Source organism: Pteropus vampyrus, unplaced genomic scaffold, assembly GCF_000151845.1.
Source record: "Pteropus vampyrus isolate Shadow unplaced genomic scaffold, Pvam_2.0 Scaffold292, whole genome shotgun sequence".
NCBI classification, from domain to species: domain Eukaryota; kingdom Metazoa; phylum Chordata; class Mammalia; order Chiroptera; family Pteropodidae; genus Pteropus; species Pteropus vampyrus.
In genome coordinates, this window is record NW_011889073.1 from 857,959 (window position 1) to 870,789 (window position 12,831).

General features: G+C 49.2%; 1 protein-coding gene across 1 annotated transcript in view; it reads right to left on the reverse strand.

Moving 5' to 3' along the window:
- Positions 1–12,831, reverse strand: part of TULP4 (tubby like protein 4) — a 144,460-nt gene that overhangs the window by 22,416 nt on the left and 109,213 nt on the right. Inside the window, exons 6-8 of the mRNA XM_023521102.1 lie at positions 11,605–11,771; positions 2,549–2,773; positions 1,352–1,586 (exon numbers count right to left, since the gene is read on the reverse strand). Of these exons, the coding sequence (XP_023376870.1) occupies positions 1,352–1,586; positions 2,549–2,773; positions 11,605–11,771 (627 nt within the window). The remainder of the gene's footprint in view (positions 1–1,351; positions 1,587–2,548; positions 2,774–11,604; positions 11,772–12,831) is intronic.

A 12,831-nucleotide genomic window follows, 5' to 3' on the forward strand; every position in this document is an offset into this window, starting at 1 on the left:
CCTTCCTCCCTCCCTCCCTTCCTTCCTCCTCCCCCTCCTCTCCCCTCCTTCCTTCCTTCCTTCCTTTTGACTCCCGCTCTCCTTCCCTTTCAGTTCCCTCCCTGCCAGCCCCCAACCCCTCCCCTCGGTCTTTCTGCTCTTGATACTAGTTCCTAACGTGCGCCGAAAGACCAAAAAAAATCCAATTAAAAACTGGAGGGGCAAGGACGGCCAAGGTTGGAAAAGCCCACTGCACTGTGACACTGGGTAAGTCCGGTCACACCACACTCACAGTGGCTTCAGGGACATAAGCAGGGGCACAGGCCAATCCCGGTGAAAGAGTAAATGGGAAGTGGGGCGTGGAAAGAACAGGTACTAAATGAATGAAAACAAACCGAATTCGACTCACATTGTTTCCAGGGCAGGTGCTTGCAGGCATTGGGTGTACAAAGATGGCTCAGGTCCCTCCCTCTAGGCCCTCAGGATTTGGGGGCAGACAGAACCCCAACATGACTACTGTGTGCCCCTCGGGTTACCAGCAGCCCGACGGACGGGTGACAAGCACAGAGGACAGAGCTGCTCACTCTGCTGTCGGTGCAGGACAAAACTTCATGGGGCAGCGGCACATTGAACCTGGGAGGTACCGCTGACAGGGGCGTGCAGGCCTCAGCGGTCACTGGCTGAGGACACTGAGCGGGCATACTGGCCACAAATGAAAAGAACAAAGCCCTTCCCTCGGAAGCCTCACAAAACAGAATCACAGGGACAGGTGTGCAGTGAGCACCCTGAACACACATCAACTGAGTCATGCAGCTCAGCAGAGGAGAGGGGTTCTAGAAGGAATGAGTGCTCGTCATGCCAAAATCTTTATAGATGAGCAAGGAATTTTCCTTGGCAATCGGCTAAGAAGCAGTTAACTGTGTATCAGCGACAGGCAGAGGCAAGACTGGAGCAGGAGGCTGAGGAGTAGACTGAAGGTCTGAAAATTTTACATGTCATTTGCTCTGGCAGGGGCGGAGACAGTACCACACTGTTCGGTTCAGGTTGACTCTAGGGTACGTCAAGGCCCTCGATGAAAGAGGGACAGAGTGCTCCCAGAGGCCCGTGCCAGCGCCCCCTTAACTGGGAGCTGACGTGCCCGATATCTACAGCTCAAACCACACGAAGCCTCACGAATGCTGTTAAAAGCCCATCAGCAAATGCATTTAGAGAATCGTTAACTTCCACAGGATTCTGGTAACGGAGCAGCTTCGAGGATGCTCCCAGCCAGCCCGCACAGGCTCGCATCTCACAAACATGCACCCTTCCCGCGTGGGTTGGCAGGGACCACACTGAGCACGAGGCCCTCCGTCCCCCTGGCGAGGGGGCCCACCTGATTTGCCGTCCGTCCGGGGGTCCATGATGACGAACTCTGGCCGCAGCTTGCTGATGCGCCGGCCCTTGAGGATGGGCACGAGCCCGCCCAGGTACTCCAGGTAGAGCGTGTAGCATGGGCCGCCCACCTCCGGGTCGTCCTCTGTGCGCTTCATGGTGCAGTGCAGACGCTCGTTGCCGGCCGAGGGGTAGCTGACAAAGTCTCGCATGTTGTTGGGGTCTGGAATTGGGGGCTGGAGGCGGGACACGGAGAGAAAGGAGAGGCTGTGGCCATCACTGGTTGCTCTGACAGAGCACTGCCACTGTGCAGCACAGGACAGCGACTCACAACTCTGGGTGCACATCGGGATCTCCTGGGAGCTTTTAAAAAAGATCTAAGCCAGGATCCCTCCTCAGACAATGACAGGGAACCTCAGGGGGTGAGGGCTAGGCATGCATATTTTCTAAAAACTCATCAGGGGATTTTAATGTGCAGCCAGGATTGAGAATCACCGGCACAGAAGCAAGATTGTAAAGCAACTTGAAGAAATCACAACAGATTCGGAAACTCTGATGTTTCAGGAAACAAGTAACCCAGCAGTCAATCTAATACATAGAAGCAGAGAGACTACAAAAAAAGGGAATGCAGAGAAGAACCTAAGGTTGGGGGAGACCCACACCCCGAACAGCGCCCGGCACGTACATCCCACACACTGCCAGGGAAAACCTCCATTTTGAGCTAGAATCAGTATAAATACGGCTGACAGCGAGTGTGGTGGGGGCCGCCCCTCCTCCGCAGTGGTGGGGACTGCGGGCCCCAGAATTAAACTGGTTCAATCCTGACAGTTCCTGTAACTAATTATAGAGCAAAGTACTCAACTTCTAGGAACGTGCTTCAGGCTTCCACAAGTGGGAATGATGGCATCTGCCAGGAAGTCAGGATTGAACGAGGCAGACTGGTCATCAAGATGACACAGCCACCGTGCTCGGAACACTGCCGTTGCTGTGAGAAAGCTGACGTCCGTCACATGAGCGGACTCCCTCGCGGACAGCGGGGGTGGGGGACACAGGGGCAGAGCTCTGCGGAGCTGCTGCCCTCACCACGCAGACTCTGCCGAGGGGCGGGCGCGACTTCTGTGCACCTGCTCCAAGACCCTCGCCTCCCTTCCCTGTCTGCCCTACCCCCACGCGGGCAGGAGGACGGGGAGGGCTCTACCTTGATGGTGGGGATGAAGGCCGTGGAGAGGTAGGAGCAGAGGCGGGGGGGCAGGGTCAGCTTGCTGACGTCCTTGTCTTCTCGCAGGGCGCTGGCGATGGCCTGCTGGCACAGCAGCTGCAGGCTGGACACCCGGTGCTCCACGCGGACCACGTACAGGGCCGGTCCTGACGCCATCAGCAGCCTAGAGTCCCGGTGGCCCCAGCAGATGGAGATGATGGGGCGCTGCCGGGGAGTGAAGGCAGGCTATGCATCAGCTTTCCCTCTTGTAAGCAAAGAAAGATCACGCACGCTTGTCTCAAGCAAAATAAAGTGACCTAATAGTTTCTGAGACCATTGGTTTTAAAAAGTACAACAGAGATGGTTAAATGCCACATTATAAAAATGCAGTAAAAGTACAAGCCAGAGCACAAACAGCACTGAAATGGTTTTACGAAGTTCTTTTACAGGTATTGTCTCTTTAATTTGGTGCCATAAAACCTAACTTAGCTCTGTGTAATGACGTTTCTACCAGGAGATGCCACCTTACTAAAGCTCGGGTTATCTGGACTCCCGAATAACAGGTGCTGGTTCCCACAGCTTGGGCAGGTGGCGAGGAGGTAGAACAGATGGCCCTTCCCGTTTGTCCTGACAGGGAGCATTTCAGAGTCAAATCAACACTGGGTTTGGAGCAGCAGCTGTGTGACCTGGGGACTATTACATCACCCCTGCAGGTCTCCTATGCTGTCATGAGTAAAGTGGCAGCTGTGGGGACTGAAGGCGATGAAGGATGTCGAGTGCTCCGGGGACCCTTCGCAGGTCATAACCCAGACGTGACATCACTGCTATTCTCAGCCGTCCTGGAGCTGATGGGGCGGAGGAAGTAGAGAGCTATCTGGAAGGGCAGAGAGAGGGAAACAGGCTCTGTGGCGGCCTCCCTAGGGGGTTTGTGGCCATCATTTGCTTTGAAAAGGCCGGTGACATCCACATGTGCAAGTCAGAAACTACCTGTACTGGAAAACCCCGAAGTTCCAAGATGCCGTCTAAGTCAGATCAGCCAAGGCGGAGGAGAAAGGGGTGGAGGGCTGTGGTGGGAAGTGGCGACAACGTGTTCACTCCCATCTAGACAGATGGGGCTCTGATTTAACGAGGTCTCGAGGGGTTTCAAAGATCAGAAGTGAGATACCAGACCTTTTACACGAATGACAGATAGAAAGAGAATTTTCACAAGGCTTTAGTGACATACAGGAAGATAAAAGGAACATGTGAAGACACCTGCTTAATATTGCCTCTAGGGTCGGCTAATTCTGGTTTCAACTTCAAAACAAACTGCCAGGCTGAAGATAATTCGGCTTCTGTTTCCACCTCAGTGAGGCCAGGCAGCCCCTGGGGGAGGACTGGGGAAGCCTAGAACTCAAGTCTGGGAGTTCGCAGATGGGCCTCCTCACCCAAAGGTGCCACACAGAGGGCAGGCCCAGTAGAGGGGCCTCGTGACTGAGAGCAAGGCTGAAGACACAAAAAATACACACAAAGTTTTCTTTGGTAACATCGAACCCCGCTAAGGGCAGGTCAGGACAGAGGCTCTATTAGAAGTGAAATCATGATTAATCTTAAAGATATACCACAGCCCCAACCCTGAGCCTACGATAACATTTACAACGTAGAGCTCAAGAAATGAAGAATGGTTTTCAATTAGCACAACCTGACTGGATGGAACCGGCCGCAAAAATATTAGACACTTCTTTCCACCAAGTTCCCAGTCCTTCTGAGTCCCTCTAGGGACATGCCAGCGGTGACAGTGCAGGACTACGGCATTTCTCCGCCAGCCCCTGCCCCTTCCCCTACTTCTGCTTCCTTTAGTAACTATGTAGCTCCGTGTAATAGTTGATGGCACATTCTGGGAAGGTCTGATATACAATGATTATGACGAGCATGCATCTCTCGTATCTTTGTACAAACGAACTTAACCCAGGTATACAGACTTTCGAACTGGATAAAAGTCCTCTCTGTTACATGTACGTGTATAATCACTACCCATCACAACACAAAGAACTTAGCACACTAAGTTATCTCGATGAGCACATACATTATCTCCTTTAATCCCCTTGACTCCATCACGTAGCTCTCCTTACTCCCCCTGAACATGGGAGGAACTGAGGCTGAGAGAGGCCGGCGAACTCGGTTAGACACAGTGGGGGAGCTAAGATCCCACCCACTGCTCCCTCCACTCCACGCCGATGCTCGTCTTATTGCCTCTCTGACGGGTCGCTACATTGATACCACCTCATAAAGAATGTGTGATTTCCACTAAAAAACTGAACTGCCAATCACAAATATTAAGTAATGAACCCCAATTCTCCCCTCGGTTCTCTCCTTAACCCTTTTGGTGAAGGATATTTTTCTCAGAAGCAAACAGAACCACATGTCTGCAGAAAAGGCAAACAGACCAGAGGAGAAGAAACAGGCTGCATGAATAGCACATGGATAACGACTGCAATGATTCACTCGGGCAGAAAAGGATCCACAGGTCATGCGGGCCCACAAGCAAAAGTCAGCCTGGCAGTACTGTCAGGTGAGCAGAAAACAGCAGCAGGAGGCACACGTCAAAGGTGAGGGAGGACTGGCTGTGCTTCTCCACACTGGGCGCTGCACCCACGAGCAAAACAGAGTTCTCAGCCAGGAGGAGTGGAAGGGGTCGAGAGGACTGAAAACTAGAACCTGGCAGGAAAGAGCTGGAATTCTTCAGCCTGGAGACGAGAGGCCTGCAGGGTCGCAAAGGACAGACTGCTACCTGGAGCAAGGTCACCAGGAAATCCCCTCTTCTAAGAGCGAGACGCGAATAGCGAGTAAAGCCATCTGGGGTGCAGCATCCACTTACTTGCCCAAGCTAGTGACGGCTTATTCCAGCACCGGGAGGAAGGGGAAATGCTCATTTAACTTAGTGTTTACAGCGTATGCTCCCTGTTTGACAATAAAGTATAAAATACGGGTACCTCTGGCACAATTTTTAGGGCTGCATTAGAAAAATAAGGAAAAATTCACAAATAGTGAGGGCTGCCCCTCTTGTCTGAAGATTCTGAGGGCTCTCTGATGTGGGGAGATTGATTACTGTGATGACTGTTGAGTCTGAGGCCTGGCGACAGGGCCACAGTCTCTCAGAATCCCTTTAGGTCCGTAACCCCACAGACAGTCCTTCGTGTGGGGTTAGAGGACTAAAGTGAGTACAGTTAACCCGTTGTACTAAACACTTGCAAGTTGCTAAGAGAGTAGATCTTTCTCACCACAAAAAAGAAATGGTAATTATGTGACACGATGTGATGGAGGTGTTAGGTAGAACTACCCGTGGTAACTATGCTGCGACACAGAACTGTATCAAATCCACACACTGTACACCTTACACTTAATGTTACATGTCAAGGGCGGGGGAGGGAGAGAGGGAGGGAAGGGGAAGGAAGAAGAGAATGGAAAATTCACACGCATGCAAATCCCTTCATCACATGGCACCGTACTCTTCTAAAGTCTCATTCCTGCTGGTACCCATTTTCCGGTGCTGTTACCGGCACTCCAGCCTACAAAGGCCTGGCTACAAATGCTGGTGGAAATTCAAACCGGAGTCCAAGTGCCAGCGACTGCCCGTGCCGTGTCTGCAGACATGGGCTGTGGGGCTGTTACCAGCACCACGTCTTGACTTAGCTGCCCACATTCAGCAGTTTCTGCTGCCCCGTCCCCTGGGACCAGGGTCCGCGTGCCTGGGGCCCTCGCCCTCGGAGCGCTGTCCTCCTAAGGGCGGCCGGCTCCGGCATCAGCTGCTGCCAGTGAGAAAGGTACCGAGTGCTCAAGTCCCATACGCATGGGCACACCTGGGAGACACTGCGGGTTCGGGTCCAGACCACGGCAATAAAGCAATTTGGAATCTTTTGCTGCTGGAGGGTCTTTGCCTTGAACGTGCAAAAAACACCTCTATGAAGGTCAACAAAACGAGGCATGCCTGCATGGCCAAGGGGCCTCCCAGCATCTCCCCATCTCGATGGCCCGCCCTGAGCCACTTAAAGGAGGGCAGGTGACTTCGCTCAGAAGACTCCCCGCCGCAGCATGACGCAGGGCTGGTCCCAACCCGACAGCACACGAAGACATGACCTCCACACTACACGATGCCATCCAATCGCTTACTCGTCTACTGAGCTGCCAATCAGTTGTTCAGTAAATACCTGTTAAATGTATACGGTGGGCCAGACACACTCTCGGTGTGAGGGGACTGACACTGAAAAAGACCCGTTTCCCGCCCTCACGGAGCTGCCATTCTGAGGTGGGGGCAGGGGGAGAAACCCCTCGGCATCTCCGCACGGACTACTTGACCGTGAAACGCTGCGAAGCAGATGGAGCAGGACAAGGGGCGCGAGAAAGGGCAAGGGGGTCGTTTCAGACAGAGGCGGCAGCTTCCGCAGAGGCCTGACTGAGTTGAAGGACTGACTTTTAATCGGAACAGAAAGCTTCCTCACTACATTACTACATCTATACACAGCAGGGAGTTGGCTGGAGTCTTCTAAAAACTTAAGAGAAGTAAAAAGCAGGGTGTCCTTTCCGTATAGAAGACGAGCTCTTCAAGCAGGATTAGGGTCAACAGACGACAAAAGGGTCAAAGGGAGAGAAAACTGGCCCAAGAAAGAGAAAGCGAGGCCGGCCAAGCTCACGGCTTCGGCTGCGGGGCCCCAGGCCGAGGACTGGCTACCGGGCCACTGAGGAGTCTTATCGCTGTGCGGGCCACCACGGCCACCCCTCCTTTCCGCAGCTCCCCATGAGGACGGTGGGGTCTCTGTCTTAGAAGAAACGCACTTCAACCGCCCCTGGTAGAAGGGGATATTTAATTTGTACAAGCTTGTGCAAAGAAGGAACGCTTTCTAAAAAAAAAACTTTCTTTTCACTCTTAAACAGACTAAGCTGGTGACTGGTCACCAACAAATTGTGTTGGCTGGAGCCATGGACAGTTTTGAATATTGAGTTACAGTGATTTGGCCACCGACTAAGTTACAATAATAAAATCTAGCTCAGGATTCAGTTGCTCGAATTTCAGTTTTGCAAGAACACACCATTTTGCATTTTGCAAGCAGATAACTCAGGAAGGACTTTCTCATCTATTTACAACGAACGACAGGAAAAGCACAGCTGTGGCGGCCTCTTGAGAACAGGCAGGGTTAACCCCCGACAGACGGAGGCCAATTATTTCTGCTGAAAGACCCTCCTTGAAGGACGTGGAAGGAGGGTAAAAGCAAGGCCCATAAAGCAATCTTCCCTTTGATTTTCGGTTCCCGCACCTACCTTCTTCCTCTTCCTTCTCTCTCAGCTTTTTACCCAAATATTTTACATCAGTAAGTGAACCTTATAGAATGGAAGGTGACTGCTCCCACTTGTCTTTAATGCAAAAAAAAGTTCATAAAGCTAAAACAAAACAAGCCAGCCAGCTAACCAATCAACAACCCAGACCCGAGTTGCTGGAACCTGCGAACTCGTCAGCACTATGACCTCCGGCAGTCTGCTGTCAGATTACAGACGTGCAATTCTATACAGATGGTCACCGATCACAGCCGATGAGGTAAGTTACAGGATTTAAAATTATAGCAGGTAGGAAGGACAGGAACATAAACTACAGTCCATTTCCTTATACGACCTCCAGCCACAGGCACAGCTATTATGAGTAAATTGGGAGAATCAATTTTAAAGCTCAGGCTGCCGCAAGTTTGCGCCGGGCAACGGCTTTGTATGCAATAACCTACAATCTAATTAACTTGAAAATAAATTATCCAATCTAAGCTACATTAAATTCTTTTTATAAACAGTTCAATAAATCGCCGAACTTCCTTCCTGCTATAAAAACGTCCCTGCCGTTGGACTCCTTGACCAGCACAGCGCGGATGACATGTGACTGCAGAACCACTCCAGACCGGGTTAAGCTGGTGCTACGTATAATTAATATTGCCCTTGATTTTTAACAGCATCATTATTTAACTTTATATTTTTGAGGCAATTCTTTTCAGTGATTGAGATGGATCTTCAAATGAAGAAAAAAAGAAGCAATAATGAATTAAAATGTGAGACAGTGTATGGCTATTTTTCCCCAAAGGAAAATCGGCCAAACTCCTCTCTTATCCCTGAGCCCCAGGTAGTTTAAATTCAAGACCCATGTTACTTTCATGTGACAGCTGATGAGAACTTCTGCAATGGTTAAGGCCACCAAGCCTCTTACATTCTAGGCACAGCGAAGATCAGCAGAATGAAGAAAATGTGGTCTTTGGTGTCAAGAAAATCAGACAAGTAGAGAAGTGTAACAGATGCCAGAGGTATGAAGCACCCTGAGGTTCATACAGAAGCAGCATCAAAATCACCAGGCATGTCTGGAAAAGGATGTGACTGATCTGGCCTTCACAAAGAGGATGGATGTCCCCAGGCGAGATGGCAGGAAGGACACTTCCTGGAGCGGGAACAGAATGCTGCCAGGAACGGTGCCCCGAGTCAGACAGAACGGTGGGCAAAGCTCAACGTACCTGAGTGTTTCCGCACTTTAATTCACAAATACTCTAATAAACACAAAGGCCTTCTTAACTCAGAAAGAGGCGAAAATTCCCATCCTCTCCTTCTTGTCTTCCAGTTAGGCTAGGGATACAAAGGTGGCATGAGATTTGACTGGGAAAGGCACACAGCCTTCCAGTTCAAAAACCAACAGGAAGGACTAAAGAAAGCATGTGTTGATAACTGTCCTTCCATCGATCCACTGGACACGTGTTTACTGAACACCTACTATGTGCCAGGCAAGACACTGGCAGTCGGGCCACCACTGTAAACAAGGCAACCTGTCCTTCAGTCCCAAATCTGCAGGGACTCCGATATCGATGCTTATTTTGCCCCACACCTTGGCCTCACGCCAATGGCCTCAACCTGATTTGTTTCATCGCTCTTTTTGTTTTAGCTCTGATTTGTTTTAGCCCTTCCCTGGTTTGTTTCATCGCCCACAACTCTTTCACTTCTAAAACAGGAATCTGAATTTCCTATGCAACCACAACTTCCCAGCCCGTTTTTAACACTTCCTCCTGCACATGCCTCATCATGACTCCCCACTTCCCCCGTCTCAGGTCATAGAGCAGCTACCCACCTAGACCGCATGGCTGCCTGTTCCCATAACATCCCTAATAGTTCCCTAAACTCCTTCTGTTTGTCATTTATTTATTTTTGTCTTTTGGCTGCATTAATCGTTCCCATTCCCAACGTTAGGCAATCTGTACCGCCTCCGCCTCTGGTGCCTGCAGAGCGGGCATGGACAGCACTGACTCACTCTAATCACACTATCCAGCTTTGGCTGGGACTTAATTTCTGCTTATTACCTCGAATGGCTCCTGTGTCCTGTTCCTATACACTAGTGCTTAGAGCTCAGCGCCAGCCACACAATATGTTTGCTGGGTACTTGAACAAGTGTTTATTCGCCCACAGAAGATGCTGCATTGTCAAAAGATATATTTAAACCCTGTAACTCAACAACAAAAAATCAAATAATCTAATTAAGAAGTTGGAAAGGGTCTCAAATAGACATTTCTCCAAAGAAGCAGAAATAGCTGGCCAACAAGCACATGAAAAGATGCTCGACATAACTAATCATCAGGGAAATACAAATCAAAACCACGATGAGATACCACCTCACACCCATCAAGACAGCTACTATCAAAAAACCAGAAAATAACCAGGGCTGGCGAGCACGTGGGAAAAATGAGACCCTGAGCACCGCTGGAGCGAATGTAAAATGGGGCAGCTGCCGTGAAAAACAGTACAGCCGTTCCTCAGAAAATCGGAAATAGAACTACCATATCATCCAGCAAATCTACTTCTGGGTATTTATCCAAAAGAACTGAGAGTAGTGTTTCAAACAGATATTTGTATATCCCTGGTCACAGCAGCCCTATCCGTGATAGCTAAGGGTGGAAGGAACCCAAATGTCCGTTGATGGATGAATGGACAAAATGTGATATATCTGTATCTATAGCTTGCTCGCTTTCATGTGCATGCTCTCTCTCTCTCCCCCACATCTATCGATCAATTGATCAATCGATTGATCTATAAGATGGCATATTATTCAGCCTTAAAAAGGAAGGAAATTCTGACATGCTACAATGTGGATGAACTTTGAAGACATGATGCTAAGTGAAATAAGCCAGTCGCAAAAAGACTATATGGTTCCACCTATATGAGGTATGTAGAATAGTCAAATTCATAGAAATGGAATGGCATAGAGTTTCAGTTGTACAATATGAAAAGGTACTGGAGATTGGTTACAACACAATGGGATACGCTTAACATTACTGAGCTTACACTTAAAAATGGTTAAGATGATAAATTTTGTTGTGTGTCTTAACCACATTAAAAAAGGATATATTTAAATAATTAATGTCTGCATCTAATTACCAATTACCCCAAATCTGGTATACCCGCCTCTGATGAGCTGGGTAAGATTAGGACACAAGTCTGTAGTTTATCATCACCCCCATCAGTTATCAACTCACTCGCAGTCTTGTCTCTCTGCCACCCCGCTGAGAATTTTGTCCTCCACTATGACTGACCCAGACCAGAAATGAACTAGTCTAAAGATTTCTAGGACATTTCTCCAAAGAAGCAGAAAGGGGCCCGCCTATGCATGCTTTCTTAAAGATCTTTAAGGTTTTTAAACTTATTGTTTAACAATTACTTAGCTGAAATACAAAAGTATTTGTATGACTGGCATAACACACATAATATCAGAGAGAGTAAATGAAGATTCGGCGTTCCCTCCTGCAAGTTTCTGATTTTTGCTTCAGACCGATGATAAACACCAGATCCCTCTGCTTACTGTTCACTCACTTGACAGGACAATGGAATAAAGTGTTTTGGTTAAAAGGCAAAAAAGTGTCTTTCTCCCCATTCCTTCTGGTTTATGCTCCATAATTTAATTAAGTCCACAAGGATTAGACTCTGTCAGAGTATAACCCACTCACGAGCATTTAATGGAACGGGGCATGCGAACACAGGGCGCCCAGTGAGTGCCTCACACATGCCCTTACTTGCACAAGTGTGTCCAGCGTGAAGATGTGCTCCCCTCGGACGTTGTAGAACTTGACCATGGCACTCTTCAGGAGCGGGCCATTGGGAAGGTCATTGAGCTGGGTTTGCCGTTCCATACCAGCGACTGCCAGGAGGTCTCCCTGCGTGCACCACTGGGCCACCACCTCTGAAATCACAAAGAAAAAATGGTCAGCCTGAAGATGTGACTCCCCTCCCCGAACTTTCCCTTAAGTAGTTTAAAAAATCGAGACACAGAGCAAATACAATGGTGGCTCTTCCCCTTTCTCTCATGAAGACATCAGCTCCCCATTTCTCTGAAGACAACACGTACTATTAAAAACAGGCGTTTATTACATAGAAAGGAGTTGCCATTCCCCCAAAACGTAACTAAATCAGGCAAAACCACATATGACAAAGCTGGCTGGTAAATACCTATCTCCAATACCAGCATTCCATACTGGGGCTCACACAACTCTGAGAGAGCAGATAAGATGATAAAACCTTTGTACGTCCCAAGTGCTTTTTCCACTGCTGTGCCCGCTGGCCCAGAGGTCATAAATGCTAAAAGTAAAAAGGAAATCAAGAGCAAAGCCTAAGTTTGTGCTCATTTGATTTCTGTGCACCACTGGACAGGTAATGTATAGGTAAAGGACATATCTGCACCTAAATATCTGCCCTGACCTTCATCCAACATTTGATGATGTGCAGCTTAGGAAAGAAGATAAAACTTCTGTTAGGTGGTAGCGTTGTGTCCACACTGGAGATGCAATGCCACCTACAGCCAGTCAGTGCCTGTAAGAAAAGGCTATCAACTGTATTAGTCCTAATAAGATTGACAGCATAGTTTTTCTCCCTCAAAACCCTAAGACCATATGTGGCTTATACAGAGAGAGATCCCCGAAATCTGGAACTCAGTGGCTCATTCTGCAGAGGCCGGACAGGAATGCATTTCAGAGCTAGGTCTAGAATTCGACAGCTCTTGAGCGCTATCAAGTCCCACGTGACCACAGCACCCCTTATTCCTGTGCAGTACTGATGCTGACATTAACACCAGCCATTCTGAGGTCACCAAGTTCTTAACTTCCTTTGAAGACGAGACCGTGGCCCTGGCGACGAGATGGCTCTCCAGCCACAGGGAAGCCGGAGCTTGCTCATCAAGTCAACCACAGACAGGAACTAGAGAGACGGGGGAGCAGAGGGCTGAGTGGAAGTAGTTACAGACAAAC